This window comes from Dermacentor andersoni, chromosome 10 (genome assembly GCF_023375885.2).
Source record: "Dermacentor andersoni chromosome 10, qqDerAnde1_hic_scaffold, whole genome shotgun sequence".
In the NCBI taxonomy this organism is placed as follows: domain Eukaryota; kingdom Metazoa; phylum Arthropoda; class Arachnida; order Ixodida; family Ixodidae; genus Dermacentor; species Dermacentor andersoni.
This window is the reverse complement of record NC_092823.1, coordinates 133,453,442-133,474,341: the sequence shown is the minus strand read 5'-3', so window position 1 is coordinate 133,474,341 and position 20,900 is coordinate 133,453,442. Positions and strand designations below refer to the sequence as shown.

The 20,900-nt window shown below is 46.7% G+C and overlaps 1 protein-coding gene across 2 annotated transcripts in view; it reads right to left on the bottom strand.

Moving 5' to 3' along the window:
* Window positions 1-20,538, bottom strand: part of LOC126545093 (uncharacterized) — an 80,787-nt gene extending 60,249 nt beyond the window's left edge. For both annotated transcript variants that reach the window (XM_055078238.2, XM_055078239.2), the window contains exons 1-3: window positions 20,047-20,538; window positions 17,171-17,326; window positions 5,675-5,978 (exon numbers count right to left, since the gene is read on the bottom strand). In XM_055078238.2, coding sequence (XP_054934213.1) covers window positions 5,675-5,978; window positions 17,171-17,326; window positions 20,047-20,367 — 781 coding nt within the window. In that variant the 5' untranslated portion in view covers window positions 20,368-20,538. The remainder of the gene's footprint in view (window positions 1-5,674; window positions 5,979-17,170; window positions 17,327-20,046) is intronic.
* Window positions 20,539-20,900: the final 362 nt, after the last annotated feature.

The window sequence follows — 20,900 nt, the reverse complement described above, 5'->3', positions numbered from 1 at the left end:
AATTTTCGGGTAGTTGCTGTCACTCATCTCTCGCCATGTCACAAATAATGAAGGCAGAATCGTTCTGATTATTTACATATAAGTACTGAAGCATTCAGGAGTGCTATAGAGCTGTCCATTTTTGTCTGCATGCCATAACTATTCTTATAATTTGTGTTGCATGCATTGTGGCTGTAAACCCTTGTTTGACAAAACACAAGTGGTGTCGAGGAACCCGAATCAAGTGACTAGAGAGATTATCAAAGCGTTAAAAATTATTAGAAGCTATAATTCTGTAAGTTGCCCATCTGTTTCGCTGTCAAAAAAAGATATCTTTTACCTATCGTGGTAGCGGCCGGTGGTGGATAATTACAGTCGAATCCCGGCACAACGAAGTCCACTTCAACGAAATTTTTTTCATTCCCCGTCAATGTCCCATAGAACTTCCATCACTGCAAGCGCTCCCCAGCCTCAGCTCGATGCAGGGATCACACACACAGCGCCCGTACGCCCCAATTTGCAGAAAGACACCGCGTTCATAGGGGCCAGGTCTCTGTAGGCATAAGGTTCACCAGGGTCAACAGGACCGATTGAAGTGATAATGCAATGCAGGCAAAGAGAATCGCAATAAGAGCAGCATATGTTTCATAAAGTGCGAAAGCATGTGTGAAGATTGGGCCGATTAGCCGCTGATAGGCACACACATTGTGCTGGATACGCGGTGACGAACTTCATGCCGCTTCAACAGCCGTCAATCTAACCCACACATGTAATCTTAAGGCCAATCACTGACGAGCCACCTGTACGAACATATTAGCGACAAGCATTCTGCCATGTCTTGTGACCCGTCACCACGTCGGCCAACGGCAAGTTTTCATTATGGCCACATTGAAAAGCCATTAGGCCTAAAAGCACTGCTTCATCAGACATCAGCGACTAAAGTTGCAGTCTGGCTCCAAATTGATGAATATCTATTCACAGCAGCTGCACAACACTCGCAAAGCCGACAAGCCACATCGCAAACGCGAGTGAGTACACAGGAAGGCAACAAAGTTCATCATGGCCGCCATTTATGTGACACACCGTATGGCGGCCTCTCTTTCCTTACGCCATCTGTAGGCACACATCAGTCTCCTTTTTATGGCTTCGAGCAACCCATCACAAAACTAGCTTTGGATTTAAACGGCGAGCCCCAAAGTGTCATGCGACTAGTGCACTAACCACCCTCCTGCATACATTTGTTGTTTCACACAATTTAGCCATGACATTTCAAATTTCTGAATCTGACCAGGTGGAAATTAAATTAAATTAAATTATGGGGTTTTACGTGCCAAAACCACTTTCTGATTATGAGGCACGCCGTAGTGGAGGACTCCGGAAATTTCGACCACCTGGGGTTCTTTAACGTGCACCTAAATCTAAGCACACGGGTGTTTTCGCATTTCGCCCCCATCGAAATGCGGCCGCCGTGGCCGGGATTCGATCCCGCGACCTCGTGCTCAGCAGCCTAACACCATAGCCACTGAGCAACCACGGCGGGTTGACAGGTGGAAAATCACGCCAAACCTGACAATAAAATAGAGCGGGCAGCACCTGCTCATTACTGTTGGTGCCAGTTACGTGCAGAGTGATGATCGAGTCACGTGATGCACAGTCCTTTCGTCTGTCATGCAGACTGGCCTTACAATAGCCCACATGCCACAAAGCTTAGATGGCCCTTCTATATTTTAGAGAAATACTGGAAAGCAAAACTTTGTATAGAATAAATAAAAGACTGCTGCAATACATATTTCTACTGTTAAACTGAGATTCACTATTAAACAGAGCCTCGCTGGTATTCTATACAATAGAACATCACTAATTCATTAATTTCAGAGGAAGAAAAGCCCTTGCTTCTATTTAACAGACATTATACAAAAATATTTTCCAGACCTCCATATACTAGAACTGAGCCATAATCAGTGCTGGCATGCTAATTTGGCGTTCACTTTATTGAGTAGACCGTGCTGTGTATCTTGATTTTCATGTATGTAAGTTGCTGATCACTTGCTACATTCTTGTTATGCAATCCTAGGAGACTTCCGAGCATGCACCACCATATTTTCTTGCCCAAAATTCGTAAGCATTAAATTTTGTGAAGAATTTTACCATGTTCGATTCAATATCCTGCTTTCTAATTTTCTTGATTTGAGCCAATATTCGATTTGAAATCTACTATTTGGTATTTGCACACCCCTATATCTTACGGTAAACCCTGTAGTCCTCAAACCAGCAGTCTGTGGATGGCGATATTATCACAGTGTTTCTTTTTGTACATTGTAGCATTTGGCTCAGATTCCCAATGCAGTTTTCCTCGTATGTTGGGTGTTTGGGTTGGAAGTGTACGCACTGTCCCTCTGCAATGTTATCGCGTCTTTTCAACAATGATTCATGTGCAAACCGCCTTTTTCATGTTCCTGTGCTGCCCTATGATGGACGCCACTGGAAACTGTGCCCAAGTTGAGTGTGCGTCGGTTGTGTTCTTCGTGAACAGAGATTAATTATCAATGGCTTCTCCTGGACAGCATGTCGTTCAATCATTTATTACTGGGTGAACAGACCCAAGTGCACTGTTGTGCTAACAGTGCGGCTGATAAAATCACGCTGAGTTCCGTCTGCCGACGCAGCTGACTTGGAGTTTGTTGTCGCTGATGCCTGCGCTTGCACCTCGCATTTTGTATTCCTTTTACACATTCAATAAACATTTTGCATATTCAAGAGGCTTTCTAGCGCAGCCTTTCATGTCGGACTTGCCAAAGCGGTGCATACGTTTACGTCGACATCTACAACCACAAATCGCTGTTAGCTTCGGATATTGTGGAAACGGTGCGTCACTGATGTGAAATAATGTCAAAACGTAGCAAAACCACGGCCGCTGGCAAAACATGTATACATATCTGCGCATATGAGCCGCGGGGTTCCACCCTGAGACAAGTCAATGTGAGCGGCCGAGCCACTTAAACAATGGCAACTGCGATCCAGATACATACGTTACGGACTATTGTTACTGATTCTCGCTTTTATTTAATTTCATCATACTTACAGTTTGCGCATGCTATAAGTGTTATTAGACAAAACTGTGCTCGACATAAGCCCTCACTTATAGGCCATGTAGTTCTCTTGTGAAAATGCGGATGCCATCGCTGACACAATTGGTAACTGAGTAAGTACCGTATTTACACGATTGTAAGTCGACCCCTTTTTTAAATTTGAAAGTCTGAAGTTGGGGGTCGACTTACAATCGAAACCGAAACATGACTCCGCCAAAAAAAAAGCGATACCAACGGGAGCTACAACGTAGTTACAATTTTATGTTTGCTCTATGACCCTACCCGTATCTTTTTGCTATCCCGTGTGTTTGTTCACTTTTCGGAAGGGTTTTTCAACATTTTTGAGTCTTGCAGTGCATGCAACACTCATGGGGGGGTGTCGATAGTTGATGGAAGCGCCGCTGTTCCCATTTGCGGCAGCACCCTCAGAATGGCGGCGCTTGCGGGGAGTATCGGTAGTTCATGGAAGAGCAGACACCGCTCGCGGGTCTTTCTTTCTCTGTTTAAAGCACGACCGGCTTTATTACTAGTCGGTCGTGGTTTAAAGGCATTGGTATTGGTTTGACGCATTCCACTTGACTGCCAGCTACGTGCTACTTCTATGCTTCCCCAGTCGTCATGAGTGCTCCAGGCCCACTAATCGTTCGGCACTCGTTCACAGCAGCGTTCAAGAGGGCTGCCATCCTTTACGCCGAAGAAACAAATCACTGCGCAGCGGGCCGCAATTTCGATGTTTCTAAACGGGTGGTGCGAGAGTGGCGACTGCAGCGAAGCGAAATGTGTGACGGCAAGTGAGAAATTTCCCACGTGCCGAAGTCTGGACGCTTTCCGGAGCTGTAGGCTAAGCTTGCGGCGTACGTCGCTGAAATGCGTGATCGGTCCCTGCCAGTGAAGTGCGACGTGGTCATGAAACAAGCCCGGACCTTCGCCTTAATTTTAAGGTTCTGCTCCACCGTGAGTACGAGTGGCTGGCGGCAGAATGCGAATTTACGCCAACCGGACCTGTCAAAAGAGCCTCCCTGACGGCTGCGTGTGGCTGGGTGCATTTGGCGTGGGCTGCTGTTCTGCAAGATGTCCTGGTGCGGTCGTTTGCCAAATTTGAAATTTCGCTGGACCACGACGCGCTGTGGGACCGCAGCAACGATGACGATGGCAGCACTAGTGAAGACGAGTAGTCCAGTGACCATGTCAGCTACTAATAAATTTTCGTTATCGAATGCGCCCTCGGGTATGCTCTCTGATTTTTTTTTTTTTCCGGTCAAGCGATATGGTGGGGTCGACTTACATTCGAGTCGACTTACAGTCGTGTAAATACGGTATATGCTCCTGTACCGAATGCACTGTCTCTTCTTTCCCATTTGACGCAGAGGTAAATAGTGCTTCTCTGGAATCAATAAATGTGTCAGCATAACAATACGTGCAGACCCACCCTCTACGTAGTGAATGCGACTGGCACCCTTTGGGAACGTTGAAGTAAGTACAGGATGTTGGCCCAGCGACGCGTCGCCGCTTGCCGCTTTATTGTGTACGCACCATGCGAAGTGAAGAGTAGTTGATATACAATCGCTATAGGGTCACAACTGAACTATAAGAGCGGTTTCCTTCGTCCTAGCTGCTTATTTTTTAAGTTCAGGTCCATCGGTAGCAGGTGCATGAGCTCAACTGGGCCAGGCCTAACCCAACCTTCGTTAAACAGGATCAACAATAGCTCAAACTTCATGTGCACAGCTTGAGAGGACTGAAGCTTGTGCATTTACACTTTGCACACATATCGACGCATTTTGAGCACAAATAACTATATATACAAGCGAATGCACTGCAGCTATCTCGTTGTCGGTTCGACAGCCGATCTCGCGGGGTTCGATCGAGCGATCATGGTCGGCACGCTCATTACCACGCTACAACTTGCGCCAGTTGGTTGCGCGATTGTTGGCCTACTGTGATCAAATGGTCTCAGTGACACACTGTGCCGAGTAATTGGCCAATTGTTGGCGACAGCTTCTTGTCGGTCTCGTATCAGCCCAATGTCACCGCGCCTTGAACCAGTACATGAAGTCAGGCATGCGCTGCCACCACCAGCAAGACAGGGCCAACGCTGCAAGAAGACTGCGTTGGCAACGTAATGTTTTTGAAGTGTCACCCAAGTGTAATGCAGGGTTTTATCAATAAGTTGCTAGTTGTCAATGCAAGACGGCATCTACATGGTTCATGGTGCAGTCCGGACGAGGCCCTGGCCGCTTTCTGTTTCGAAGTGGAGTTGCAGTCTTACGCTACGCACGTTTTCAGCACCAGACCGACATGTCTACAGAGCAACAGACCAGGGCAGTTCCAACGCAATACACGGCACACGTGTTCGCTGCAGTGCGAGTCCATGCTCTTTTTTTTTTTTTTTTTCGAGGTACTTTTGCTCGATATCGGGCCACGCGCACCTCCCTTCCAAAACGTTTTGCGACTAATCCGCTAGGGCAGGGCACATGCACTATTGCACCGTGAAAAAGGCGGATTACACCTGTGTGTTTCAACCTCGCCGGACACCATGTCTTTCCCTGCTACAGCCCATTATGAGCAACTACTCTATGACAGAGTATGTGAAACAAAAACACCACCTGTGGACTTCATCTGGCGCATCTCCTGGCGGCGATCCAGCAGCTGCTGACGCCACTGCTTCCACTGGGTTTCGTATCGCGCAAATGCCTCCTTGTCAGGGTGGTCTCGGTTTTGGGTCAGCCAGTTCTCAAAACTCTTCTCCCACTCCTTGAACTGCCGCTCAAACTCTGCATCCTCTGCATCCACGGAAGGGGCACCGGCGACAGGCACTGCTGCTGGTGCTACTGCTGGTGCTACTGCTGGCGCTACTGCTGGCGCTACTGCTGGTGCCACTGCTGGCGCAGCTGGTGCAGCCTGATTTGCCTACAAAGCATAAAGAAAGAATGTCACAAGGTGCACATCCATACCTGACAACATGTGAACATTCCAATTTGCACTTATCCCGCACACATGACAAGGGGAGCGGGGGGAAACATGAAGATGGTAGAGCATGTTTTTTTTTTTTCTTTTTCTATCTGCTTTGCATCACACTTTTTGTTGGATGCATACGCATATTATTAAAGATGATTTACCTTTTATTTACACTGTTTTTAGATCATAGTGGCTTTTTCAGGGACGCTGCTGTGGGCAATTCGGTATGTTTCAGCACATTATTTGAATAATATTGTTCAAAGCAAGTACTCCTCTAGTACATAAGGTCTTTCGCTGCCACAATAGAATGGCAGGGATAGTATCACAATTCCTCTTTTGTATGCATTGTCATTTTTTACAATCTTGCGCTGCCCCATCTTACTTTTTCGCAAACAGCATTTATTTTTCATAAAACATGATGCAACATTCATAAAATCGTACACCGAGCCCCAATAAGCAAAGTTTACGAAAAATTCAGGAGAGTTGGCAATCATGCAAATTTTCCTTTTGTAAACAAGACGACAATGAAGAAGAAGCAAGCATGCTTGTGCAACAACAGAGAAGCAGACATAAAAAAATAAGAAACTGGAAGTACAAAGAAATGTGCAAAGCGCACATGAAGTGGCTCGAGCCTGGAACAGAGCAGCTGCATCCCTACAGTGAAGAGACGAATGCAGGAAGGTCACAGCAGTGACAGAAGCAGCCTGTCAAATTGAGTCTGCTCCCAGTGTCTGTGCCTGGTGCTCCCGGGGCTCGAAAACTAATGGATGTCTTCAGGGTTTCCAGCAGGGTACGTAATACAGCGTCTTGGCTTCCGTTCATCGTTTCTCGAAGCACAACTAACCCATCATACCATGTCATTCTGCTACCCATCTCCAGTGGAAGCATCATATCTGCAACAAGACTTCAGCTGGACATTATGCTTAACTTTTATGTTTTACAAGTTGCTGCCGTGTATACTCGAACAGGAGTGTGTATCATCATCATCATCATCAGCCTAGTTACGCCCACTGCAGGGCAAAGGCCTCTCCCATACTTCTCCAGCTACCCCGGTCATGTACTAATTGTGGCCATGTTGTCCCTGCAAACGTCTTAATGTCATCCGCCCACCTAACTTTCTGCCGCCCCCTACTACGCTTCCCTTCCCTTGGAATCCAGTCTGTAACCCTTAATGACGATCGGTTATCTTCCCTCCTCATTACATGTCCGGCCCATGCCCATTTCATTTTCTTGATTTCAACTAAGATGTCATTTACCCGCGTTTGTTCCCTCACCCAATCTGCTCTTTTCTTATCCCTTAACGTTACACCTATCATTCTTCTTTCCATAGCTCGTTGTGTCGTCCTCAATTTCAGCAGAACCCTTTTCGTAAGCCTCCAGGTTTCTGCCCCGTACGTGAGTAATGGTAAGACACAGCTGTTATACACTTTCCTCTTGAGGGATAGCGGCAACCTGCTGTTCATGATTTGAGAATGCCTGCCAAATGCACCCCAGCCCATTCTTGTTCTTCTGGTTATTTCAGTCTCATGATCCGGGTCCGTGGTCACTACCTGCCCTAAGTAGATGTATTCCCTTACCACTTCCAGTGCCGCGCTACCTATCGTAAACTGCTGTTCTTTTCCGAGGCTGTTAAACATGACTTTAGTTTTCTGTAGATTAATTTTCAGACCCACCCTTCTGCTTTGCCTCTCCAGGTCAGTGAGCATGCATTGCAATTGGTCTCCTGAGTTACTAAGCAAGGCAATGTCATCAGCGAATCGCAAGTTGCTAAGGTATTCTCCATCAACTTTTATCCCCAATTCTTCCCACTCCAGGTCTCTGAATACCTCCTGTAAACATGCTGTGAATAGCATTGGAGATATCGTATCTCCCTGTCTGACGCCTTTCTTTAATGGGATTTTGTTGCTTTCTTTGTGGAGGATTACGGTGGCTGTAGAACCGCTATAGATATCTTCCAGTATCTTTACATATGGCTCATCTACACCCTGATTCCGTATTGCCTTCATGACTGCTGAGGTTTCGACTGAATCAAATGCTTTTTCGTAATCAATGAAGGCTATATATAAGGGTTGGTTATATTCCGCACATTTCTCTATCACCTGATTGATAGTGTGAATATGGTCTATTGTTGAGTAGCCTTTACGGAATCCTGCCAGGTCCTTTGGTTCAAAGAAGTCTAAGGTATTCCTGATTCTATTTGCGATTACCTTAGTAAATACTTTGTAGGCAACGGACAGTAAGCTGATCCGTCTATAATTTTTCAAGTCTTTGGCGTCCCCTTTCTTATGGATTAGAATTATGTTAGCGTTCTTCCAAGATTCCGGTATGTTTGAGGTCATGAGGCATTGTGTATATAGGGCGGCCAATCTTTCTAGGACAGTGTTCCCACCATCCTTCAGCAAATCTGCTGTTACCTGATCCTCCCCAGCTGCCTTCCCCCTTTGCATAGCTCCCAAGGCGTTCTTTACCTCTTCCGGTGTTACTTGTGGGATTTCAAGTTCCTCTAGCCTATTCTCTCTCACCTTATCGTCATGGGTGTTACTGGTACTGTATAAATCTCTATAAAACTCTTCAGCCACTTGAACTATCTCATCCATATTAGTAACGATATTGCCGGCTTTGTGTCTTAACGCACACATCTGATTCTTGCCTATTCCTAGTTTCTTCTTCACTGCTTTTAGGTTTCCTCCGTTCCTGAGAGCCTGTTCAATTCTATCCATATTATAGGTCCTTATGTCCGCTGTCTTACGCTTGTTGATTAACTTAGAAAGTTCTGCCAGCTCTATTCTAGCTGTAGGGTTAGAGGCTTTCATACATTGGCGTTTTTTGATCAGATCTTTCGTCTCCTGCGATAGCTTACTGGTTTCCTGTTTAACGGCGTTACCACCGACTTCTATTGCGCACTCCTTAATGATGCCCATAAGATTGTCGTTCATTGCTTCAACACTATGGTCCTCTTCCTGGGTTAAAGCCGAATACCTGTTCTGTAGCTTGATCCAGAATTCCTCTAGTTTCCCTCTTACCGCTAACTCATTGATTGGCTTCTTAGGTACCAGTTTCTTCCGTTCCCTCGTCAAGTCAAGGCTAATTCGAGTTCTTACTATCCTATGGTCACTGCAGCGCACCTTGCCGAACACGTCTACATCTTGTATGGTGCCAGGGTTCGCGCAGAGTATGACGTCGATTTCCTTTCTAGTCTCACCATTCGGGCTCCTCCACGTCCACTTTCGGCTAACCCGCTTGCGGAAAAAGGTATTCATTATCCGCATATTATTCTGTTCTGCAAACTCTACTAATAACTCTCCTCTGCTATTCCTAGAGCCTATGCCATATTCCCCCACTGCCTTGTCTCTAGCCTGTTTGTTTCCTATCTTGGCATTGAAATCGCCCATAAGTATACTGTATTTTGTTTTGACTTTACCCATCGCCGATTCCACGTCTTCATAGAAGCTTTCGACTTCCTGGTCATCATGACTAGATGTAGGAGCGTAGACCTGTACAACCTTCATTTTGTACCTCTTATTAAGTTTCACAAGACATGCCACCCTCTCGTTAATGCTATGGAATTCCTGTGTGTAACCAGCTATGTTCTTATTAATCAGGAATCCGACTCCTAGTTCTCGTCTCTCTGCTAAGCCCCGGTAGCACAGGACGTGCCCGCTTTTTAGCACTGTATATGCTTCTTTTGGCCTCCTAACTTCACTGAGCCCTATTATATCCCATTTACTGCCCTCTAATTCCTCCAATAGGACTGCTAGACTCGCCTCACTAGATAACGTTCTAGCGTTAAACGTTGCCAGGTTCATATTCCAATGGCGGCCTGTGTATATTCCTTTTAAAATATTTTTTAAAAGATTAAGCTTGCCACTGTTCTGTTCTTGCTCAAATTTCACAGAAATATCCCATTTTATGATCTAGGCTGTTTAATGTAACACATGGCACAGTTGCCTGGCTTTTAACAGAAAAATTGAAAGTTGCCTTCATTTATTGCGGATGCAAACTGCTGCCAAAGTGGCGCTAACAAACATTTGTCACCGCCTGTAGGCAGCTGCAGAAAGCAGCCATTGCCAGAGGAGCGTATGCCAGAAGAGCGGGCAACACACGGCAACCCTGCCTGAACAGCTGCCTAGCGAGAATGTGCCTAATATGCTCGCTGCCTTCCCCTAAGGCCCATTCGCACCAAACATTATCTTGACCATGTAAAGAATTGGCTTCAACCTAAGGCACATTCCTCAATATGGGCATGAGAAAGAAAACTGCGCCAGTGTAACACTGTCTGGGAACAGGGCAAGTCAGAGAATGCATACTGGTTTGGCCTGAATTGATGCATTTCATTTTGTGAGTACGGAACCAGACATGCAGGAAAGAGGAACGTACCCATTCTTTCAATGAGGAGGGCAGCCCCCTTGCATAATGAATGGGACAGGAATATAAGAGCAGCACTACGGTAGGAATGGCTTTCTTTCTCCATCCTTGGAAAGCACGAAAGCGCACTTGCCCCCTCCTGCTGCAAACAGGCTTCTTCCAAAAGGTGAAGCGCCAGTAGTGACGACACACAAGAAGGAATACAGACAGGACAAGGCACTGTCTTGTCTGTATTCCTTCTCGTGTGTCGTCAATTTGGCGCTTCACCTTTTGAAAGCTATGCACCAACTAGCCCCACAACGTGTTTTACTGCAATACCAGGCTTCTTCCCCTACCATGCGCGATTATATGCGACCCAAACCTCTTCATTACCACCAATTATGGAGTGCCCCTCCATTGATTCTCTCTTTGTCCTGGGCATAAACGACGTCTCAAGTGTACACTACTGTTTTACCATGTCTGCCTGAATTTATCGAAGTGCAATTTACTTGCACTATGAGTCACGTACACATTATGGAGCAACTAAGCATTGCTTGAGCCAGAGTTTCCATTTCACACTAGCCCCACATGTGAACATCTCGTAGCTTTGAAGCTGAAAAGGCTGAAACAGACAGCTCACATCCTATACTTCAAAACAGCATGAGTGCCACAAAAGACCCGCAGTAGCACTCGAAAATGTTCTCTTAACTACACTGGCATTCCCATCATTATTTCCCAAAAAAGCCTATCTTGCCAACTGCAGTACAGAACTAAGACACACCTGGATGTTGTCAACTTTACAATCATGTCGTGAAAGTCAGCGCGGTGCCAAGACTACCTTTTTTTCACTGCATATCTTACTGCTTGCTAAAACTTGCTTAAAAAGTTGCAATCAAACTTGACCATCTAATGCCCCTTTGCATGGCACACTGCATTGATGGAAATGAAAGGCACCAAAATTATAAATATATTCCAAGCTGAAAACATGGCACAGTGTGCACGCTACTGGGTGCTATAAAGAGGCAGCACTGTAAGTGCTATGTATAAAACCATTCAAAATGCAACGGCAATTTAGTGATAAGAAAAGTTAAAGCAGAAATGACCACTGTGACTCAAATACTATTTGGCACTTCAGGGGGCAGATATGTGTATGCTTGCCTAACATACTTGTAAAAAATGTCATGTGAAAGGAGTGCTCTCAATATGGCAGCCCATACTGCCATATTTAGAAAGAAGCCTGCACCATGGACGGTTATTGTTCATTAGTCGAGTTCTGGGGTGTTTAAGGACCACTCCGGCATTTTTATAACCATATTAGGATATTGTCCTTTTCAAATGGCATTCACAATCCTGTCACTGGTAGGGTGATTCAATTTGCTTAGAAACTCATCAATAACTTTAAATAATGAATAGATGAGGTACCAAATCCAAAATAGGTAGCTGCTTCATGTGATGTCACGATGAGATCAGATCCTACACTACCGTAATGTAGAGAGAGATAAAGGAAAGGGGAAAGGCAGGGAGGTTAACCAGAGGGGAAGATCCGATTAGCTACCCTACGCTCGGGAAAGAGGGGAGGGGGAGGTAAAGTGGTAACAAAGAAGAGATAAAGAAAGAAAGGAGCGTAGACATACAATCACAGTCGGTCACTGTCGCCGCACAGCACAGTAGCACTTGCAGCACTATGAACATGTGTTCATGTTACAGCTGCTTGTCCAATTCTGCAGCCCTTAAAAACTGCAACAGTGCCCTTGTCGCCCTCTGCTGCGATGGCTTGTGATGACAGCATTTTAATATAAGTTCCTCTGTTAGAGGTCTTCGGTCAAAGCGCTCTATCGCGTTTGCGAGCGATCATCTCTGTAAATTATAGCGAGGACAGTCACAGAGAAGGTGCTAAAGAGTCTCCTCGTTACCACAGTTATCACACGAGGCGTCGTCGGCCCATCCGATTCGTAAAGCAAAAGACTTGGTGAATGCCACCCCTAGCCATATTCGACAAAGCAGGGTGGCTTCGCGACGGCAGAGTCAAGCTGGAATGCAAAGGCGTAGAGAAGAGTCTAGGTTGTGCAGCCAGTTGTTTTGAAAACTTCCTGCATTCCACAAGGAGAACGTGATATCACGGCTGAGCCCTCGAAGTTTTCTTGCACCTCACCATACCACCTACCGTAATGTAAGCACACAGTACGCGTGGTACTAACACCAAAACAGCTAAGCTGGTGACGTCTTCTACTGGACACAGGAAGCTTTTCCAGCTCTTTCGAACTAGACCGCAGCGATTCTGAGTGCCGAAGGATTACACTCTGCTTTTGACCCGCTGCCACCGCATGAGGCAGCTGACGTGCTCAAGCTCAACGCATTGTGCTGTGGCAAGAGGAAGAGACCACCGGTTACCCCGTCTGGCAAAACGATGATTGTCAGCCGTTGCCTTGTAGAAAAAGGAGCCAGCTTCGTCATTTCTGGGCAGAGTGGCGGTGTAGTATTCGACGTCACAAACACAGGGTGGCCAGTAAAAAGTCTCACTTTGGTGGGCATGAGTTGGGAACAGGCAAGCAATCTTTAAAATTTATTTTAAGCAAAACTAAATGACCTGCAGTAATATCATTTGGCACAGGTAATCAGAGTGCAAAGAAGAACATACTGTATTTTCGCCATTCTAAGCACCCCCCCTGTAATTTTCGCGAGAAAATTGGGAAAAAAGTTTGCATGTGAATCTAAGCACTCCCCTATTTGTTAGGAAGAGCGCGTAGCCAAGGCCGCCAAGCGCGCTTGCTCATTCTGTCATCGAGCCGGAGCCGTCGAAGTCCCGAGGTGGCACGGCGGCCGCGGCGCGAGTACGCCGTACAGCCGGACTGTACGGCTCTATGGCGAAAGCTGCAGAAAGCGTACCCATCAACCATCGCAAAGTGGATTTCGGACACTTGGAAGCGGGTCCAAGTGCACGCTGTGGTCAAATCATTTAAGAACTACTCGATCACAAACCACTTCGACGGGACGAAGGACGACCTGCTGTGGGATACCGAGAGCGGCGGTTCAAGCGGTGCGACGAACTCGAGTGGCAGTGATAGTGACTGAGCATCCGACACAAGCGGTGGGTTCACAATCTGCACCGATTTTTTCTTTTGAATGTTTGCAAAATAAAATCTTATTTCTCGCACTCGTCTCGTAATGAAGTCACAGCGAAAAAAGGAAAGGGGGGGGGGTCATTCTAGATTTCTCGAATCTAAGCACCCCCCCTCACTTTGAGCATCGCGATGTTGAAAAAAAGGGGGTGCTTAGAATAGAGTAAATACGGTATATTCTAAATTTTATTAAGGTCAGTGGACATTCACAGATCACCAGAGTTGCCCTTTAAGAGTGAAAATTCTGCAAATGCGTCACAAGATTTTCAATTAGCACGGAAGCACCTGATCTGCATAGTTCTGAATGACAGTCAGGCCTGAATGACACACTTAGCTGTGTCAAAGCTCAAATTTACCACTGGACTCAATGTCAAGACATTTACAGCTCTAACACAAAAGCTTTAGTGTCACCATTGATCAAATGACCTGGGGAATGGAACATCAGACAGATCACTACAGCATACAGTACACAACATTCTGCACTACAACGAAGTGCACATGCTGCGAGTACCAAAACCAACTTGCAGCAAACAATTATGGGAGTAATGACAGGCTTAACATTCCAAAGCTACCCATAGGCTAATGAGATATCCCCTGGTGGGAGGCTTCAGGTAATTTTGACTACCATATAGTGCGGAATATAGGTCGAGGTTTTTTCAAAAAAATATTACTAAAAGTTCACCCCTCGACTTACATACCGGCCCTTGGCACAACATGAATAGTCGTCTGGCAACATGTAGGAGCGCAGACCTTTCGGCATCCGCATCGTTATCGTCCCCTTGGTTACCAACGCGGACCAACTCGCGGGCGCCGCGCGGTTCTTTATTCTATGGCGCGGTGCACCCGGAGCTCGAAGACAGGGTGGCGAATTTCGTCCGCGAGCATCGTGCCAGATCTTTGCCAGTGACAGCAGAACTCATCCGCATCAAAGCTATTGAGATCGCCCGAGAATCCGGACTGCCCAAGGAACAATTTGAAGGGCTCCATTTAATGGGTTCGTCGCTTCATGCGACGCAAGGGATTCGCACTTCGACGGCGCTCATCAATCTGCCAGAAGCATACGAGGACAAGCTGGTCGAATTCCAGCGCTATGCTATCCGTCTCCGGCAGCAGCATGGCTACATGTTGGGACAGATCGGCAACGCTGATGAAACGCCGGTGTGGTTCGACATGCCGTCGCCCACCACAGTGTGCGAACGCGGCGCAAAAGAAGTGAAGCTTCCTTCTATGGGGAACGAGCATTCGCGCTTCACGGTGATGCTTGAGTGTACTGCTGACGGCAGAAAGCTGCCTCCATACATAATATTCAAGAGGAAGACGCTGCCGAAAGAGGCTTTCCCGCGGGATGTCGTTCGCGTGAATGAAAAGGGCTATATGGACGAGGCCCTCATGCTCAATTGGATTAAGACCGTCTGGAATCGGCAACCCGGCGCACTCCTGCGGTGTCCGAGCATGCTCGTCTTGGATGCCTTTCGCGGGCACTTGACCGCAGGTGTAAAGCAGGCACTCCGCGACGGAACTCGCCGTCATTCCGGGAGGCATGACGTCAACACTTCAGCCACTGGACGTCGTGCTCAACAAGCCCTTTAAAGACCGTGTCCGTGAACAATATAATCAGTGGATGGCCGGTGACAACCCGACGACCCCAACCGGCCGGCTGCGCAGGCCGCCTGTCGCTACTGTGGCCACATGGGTGTCGCAGGCTTGGCGCTCGCTGCCCGACGATATGGTGGTGCGAGCATTCAAGAAGTGTTGCATTAGCAACTCCTTGGATGGCACCGAGGATGACATGTTGTGGGACGCAGCCAGGGACAAGCAGTCGTCTTCGGACGAGAGTTCAGACAGCTCAAACGAATGAGCAGGTGACGAGTCTGGCGGCACCACTAAATAAAACGAAGTTTTGTGCCTTACAATTTTTATGTTGACTTCTTTGCTTCAATGTAAGGGGGTCGACCTATATTCGGCCTCGACCTATATTCCGCATTATACGGTACTTTCTTTGAGCATTTTTGTGTTCTGCCTCCATTGGAATGTGGCTGCTGAAGGCAGAAAAATTTTCACTGATTTTATTGCTTTATTATGCTGCTGCCAGCTCTGTAATTGTTATAAGAAGCTTCAATTCCAATTCAAAAGTGCAACAAATAATTACACAACATTTTAAAGCAACTACTTCAAAACTCATGCCAAGTGCAGTGTGGCTTCGCAAGTGAAACAGGTGGCTGCTTACGTTATGAAAATTGGAAGCGGCGATCAAGTGGTATCACAAACCATCCTTAAGTGTGACAGTCAGACCAGTTCAGCTGTTGAAGGTCAGACAATGACTATGTTACCGAAAGGTGGCCATCGGATGCCAAAGTAGCCTATGACCGAAGCAAAAATTAAAGATGGGCAGTGACATTGCTTTGAAATTCAAACACCAGGCCCACCGGCTGGCACAGAATTTTCTACAGTATCTGGTGCAAGCTAACTATGTATGAGTAAAGAAAGATTATACTATATATATTCAAAGGGTCAGCTTGCATCTTTTTTTTGGAGTTGTCCCTGCATGAAAACTGCAAAGCATGCAAACACACAGGTACTTGTGATAGAGTCAATGTCAATTGCACCGCAGTTTGGTCATGAACTTCAAAAGAAGCTTGACTTTCAATTTCTTCAGTAATACACTTTTTTTCTTCAACACAAATATAGTTTTGAAGGAACGCTATGCCAGCCGAAACTGATTCAATCATTTTTGGTGTCCCCTAATTTGTTAGTCTGAAACTTAACACTCCACACACAAGCACATGGATGCAGGCAAGAAAACTAACATTGAAGACAGTTTGCTCGTTTGTTTCTTTGCCTCAGTCTATGTGTTTCTGGTCGGTGAGTTAAGTTCCACAGGTGTGAACCAACTAGCCCGCCAGAAACATCTGATGTTTCACCCAAACCCTGCACACTGAATATCAGTGCAAAGCATTCAAGAAGGAAGGTGCCAAGCACCTGTCTTGCAGGCCCTGCTTCTTGCATGCCTTGTTTCTCTAGTAGATTGACGTGGGTTATTTTGCTAGGCTAGTTCGACTGATTTGGCCAGCACAATGTTACACAGGGCAATTACAATGAAAGAGAATGGGCATTCAAGTTTCCATTCAGTCGTCCCTGTGTAATGCTATGCTGGCTGAGTCTAGTTGTTTCTCTGCTCTTAGATTCAATATGCAGTCAAACAAACTTGCAAAATTTCCATGTTTCTAGCACACTACTTACTCCAATGCCTTCAATGCCCGAAGGTGTTAAAGATTGTGGCAAAATAAAGATACAGCATTTATAACCCCCCAAAGCCCAATACACTTTTTATATAGTACCAAGTTTGAGACCTCTAAATGCTGACTTAAGCATAAGAAACTCATAGCATAGCCCATAGTAACGTCACTGAGGTGCTAGAGCAAATTATCAGTTGTGGATAGATAAGAAAACCAATTACTAAATAAATAAATATTATACTCATTATATTTTAACTCAAACAACATTTTATTAAGAGTTTTTTGTTGTCCTCTGTGGCAATGTACCCTCGATGGCCAGAAATAAAGGCAAACAAGTTGTTCCAATTTTCCTTGATGTGGAACGGCATTTGGGCTTTGCGAAGATCAGCCGTTATGCAAGAAATTCAGTTCAGGCGGAAAAAAAAAGTTTCCTGTCGACACTGACCTTGGGCGCCGCGGCTGCCTGTTGGGAGCCAACTGCTGCTGCCTCGTAGGCCGACGTCCAGCCGGCCCACTGCTGGGACCAGGCCAGCCAGGCCTGCTGCTGTGCCTGTTGCCATGCGTGAGCCTGGGTCTTGAGCTGCTGCATGCGCTCTGCATCCTGCAACACACATTTAACACATGAGCACTGTCAGCAATGCAAACAAAGCCTGGCACATCTTCCATGTGTCAAGTGTGCCTGCATCCCTGCTCCACACCCTCAGTTGATTTACACATGCACATGAACCACAATCAACCAGACCAATATATCCCAGCAGCCACTAAATGTTCTCTATATTGCTCAAAAGCTTAACCAAAACGCAGAAGTGTTAGAAATTGATGCAACCGTCTACCTTACCTGCTAAGAAGCAATAGCACCTGCTAAGAGGCTTAAGTTCCTAACAACTGTCTATTTTGACAAGGGCTAGCACTATATTGTTTATACTTAAATGGCAGCGGACAGTCACTGCTTGACAATGTACCTGAATGCAAGCCACAGTTAGACCCTAGAAGCGCTGTGCACAGCTCATAAGTGGCAGTTTGGTCAGCTTTGGTATAAACCTTGGGCCCGCAACGAAAACACAATGCCTTGCTACCTCCACCTGCCCTGCACTCTACCCTTTTCAGCCACCCAGTGTTATCAGTGGTTAATGTGCTTTGCAGCAGACATCTGTGTGACAAACATGAGAAGCTGCTTTAAAAAACATGCCAGTGCATGTAGGCACTGGGTGACTAGCATGGATGCAACATGCTTTGAAAAATGGATGTCTTTCTTAACAGATGTTTCTGCCTTGAATGCATTCAGCGCTTTCCAGAAATTAAGGTTCCGTTGTTCGACACTGGCTGAGGTGCCTTCTTTTTTCAGTCTGTCGTAAAGATTCAATAGTCACACAAATCATACTCAAGATGAACATTTTGTATGGCACAGATAAGGAAGAAAAGTAAACTACCTTCATGCTACTTACTCCTTGCCTCTATCTGTTTATCTATGTCTAGAAGAAATGTGGCGACGGCCTTCGAGGTGCCACCATGTAAAGTTATAAGACCATAATGCCACTCCATCATACCATTACATTTGAATGAGTAGTGGCATAGTAAACAGGCACAGCTTTACGTAATGCATACACATGTGCAAGCATTATCTGCACCTTCACAACAGGGCTGCGCCTCAACACAAACAGTGGTGCGATGCCATTACCATCCACCGGCTAGAGCAGGTGAATCGAAAGGCCCTTTTTCTTCCACAGCGTGACTATCGACAGTGCGACAGATGTTTCATTAGGAGACATTGCGAACACGAAGTCAAATTAAAAAGCTTCCACTGTAACAACATATATATGTATATATATAATTTCTTTCATATTGCATAGTTGTTACTGCATAAGGAAGTTTTTTCAAGCTATGGCTCCAAGAGACAAAGGCACACTGTGGCACATATTGGAAATATTAAGCATACTTGTAATCCATGTCTGAAGGCACCCTTAACATATCTGCTATAGTTGCCATGCCATACGCCACAATGAAACATACCAGCTAGCTAAGCAAGCCTACACCACGCACACTGTACATGTAAGCACTGCCACCAATAAGCAATGACACTTTTATGGGTTAAAGAATTGTAGTATACAACTGTTAAGTCAGTAACAGTGTGCAAAAGAATAAAAACATTAACATCCTAAAGCCGCTCAAGATTTGCTGTGAAAAAGCAGTGTTCCCTGGAGATATCAAATTAAAGTGATTCAATGAAACCACGGCACTGAATCTGAGCTAAATTTTATGTTGGATTGTTCCGAATACTTGTAAATGGGCAAGCATCCGATACTGTAACGGCCACAAATTTTGCAAGGCCTTTTTGCAAGGTTTTTATTATTATTACCAAGAAGTGCATGTGTGAAATTCAAATACACTGAAGCCTCCAATTTAGGCCACTAGACCACAGTATGCAATCAAGAACTGGATGAAAAAGCTAACTGAAGGTTGTCTGTTTCTCTGAAGTATTAAGACTAAAGAAGGCTAGTGGCATTCGTTCTAGTTTGAGCAATGAGCCTATCTTTAGTCGGCAAAATTTTCAAAAAGTGCCATTACAAAACCTCGTTTTGAAGAACCCGCAGGAGTGCAAATCAACAGGATAGAAAAGTCCTGTTAGAGGTAATGATTTGCAAACGGCAGCTCTATGCAACAAAGCCCGATTTTGAGAAACTAAATGAATTCCTGGAAACAGCAAATGTATTGACGCTGCGAATCCAATTTCGCATAGGGCACATTTCCTTCTCGTCAATAAGAAGGAAATGTCGGGTATGCTGTAGAAGCCATCGTTCTTGTGTGAACGCGCGGTTGCTCGGGGAGGGAAAACTATGAGCGTCTTGTATTCGTTAATTAAGAGTGGTTCGGTAGGAGGAATCGGGGAATGCGAGAGAACTGAACAAGTTCAACCGACTTCATTTTCTTTGTGCATTAACACGGAACAGTCACAAGTGGCTGCCGGGGCCGCGCTGAACTGTGGGAACCCGCGTGGCGGCCATTCGAAGTACAGAGAAAAACAGTTACGCTCGGGAAGCGCCGTAAACAGTCGTAAATTGCCTCCGGTGAGGTCTCGAGCGAGACGTAGCATTCTGGGGAAAGCGGGGAGGTGGCGATTTTAACGAATCCGGGTTCCCGCGAGCTGGCTTTGAGCGGGGGCACCGCGGCGGCGGCGCAACTCGGGGGCGCCGTGCCCGCTGCGAGGCCTGCCGCTGCAACGTCCAAAAGAAGCGCGCGCACTTAATGAGAGAAACACGGCGTGGCGGCCGCAATCGGCCAGCGAGCGTTGGGTGCGCAGGTGGGCGCCGGAGCAGCACCAACCTCGGGCGTCGCTGCCGCGGCCTCCTGCGTTGCTGCCGCGGCGGCTGTGGTAGCGGCGGCCGGCGCCGCTGCGCCGGCATCGGCTGCGGGCGTCGCGGTGGGCACCGCGGCGGCGACGCTGGTCGTCGTAGCAGCAGTCCACTGGGGCCAGGCGTACGAGACGGCCGGCTGGGACGCCGGCGCTGCCGCGGGCCACCCCACCGTGCCGAGCACTCCGAGTCCCGCCGGCACAAAAGACTGTCCGGCCGCGGTCGGCATTACCGCCGCGGCGGCGGCAGCGGCGGCCGCGGGCTGCGCGGCAGCACCCCACTGTTGCCACATATCTCGGTTTGCTTGCCCCGGTCCTTTTACACTTCACCGCTTCGTCCCTTGCTTGTCGATGCTGGCTGGCCGAGATCGCCTCTGTCTTCCCTACTTTAAAATATCGCCGCGTGCGAGTTTATTATCCGCAATCATCCTCACGGGCACAGCGTGTCATGGAACGCACACACACACACACATCAGCTCAAAGGAAGGAAGGAGCACATGGTTTCGAGTAGCCGTCGCTAGGGGCAGGCAGCCGGCGCGCGAAAGCTTAGCCTGGGAATCGCGGAGATTCGGAAAAGCACTGCAGTGATGAGCACGTACAGCTAACACTCGAGAAGCCTTTCGAACTGCTCTTGTTTTTCTTTAATTTTGTGGAGTTAGCGCGCCTTGTGTCGTATTTTTCTCAATCCCTGTGGCGACGGTTTCCAAAGCAACGACGTGTTATGTAAAGCTGCATCCACAGGTCAAGCAAGGCAATTTTAATCGCAATTCTGAAAGTAGTCAATATTTTTCTAAACGCCGCAGTATTGGTCCGATAGGAAAATATA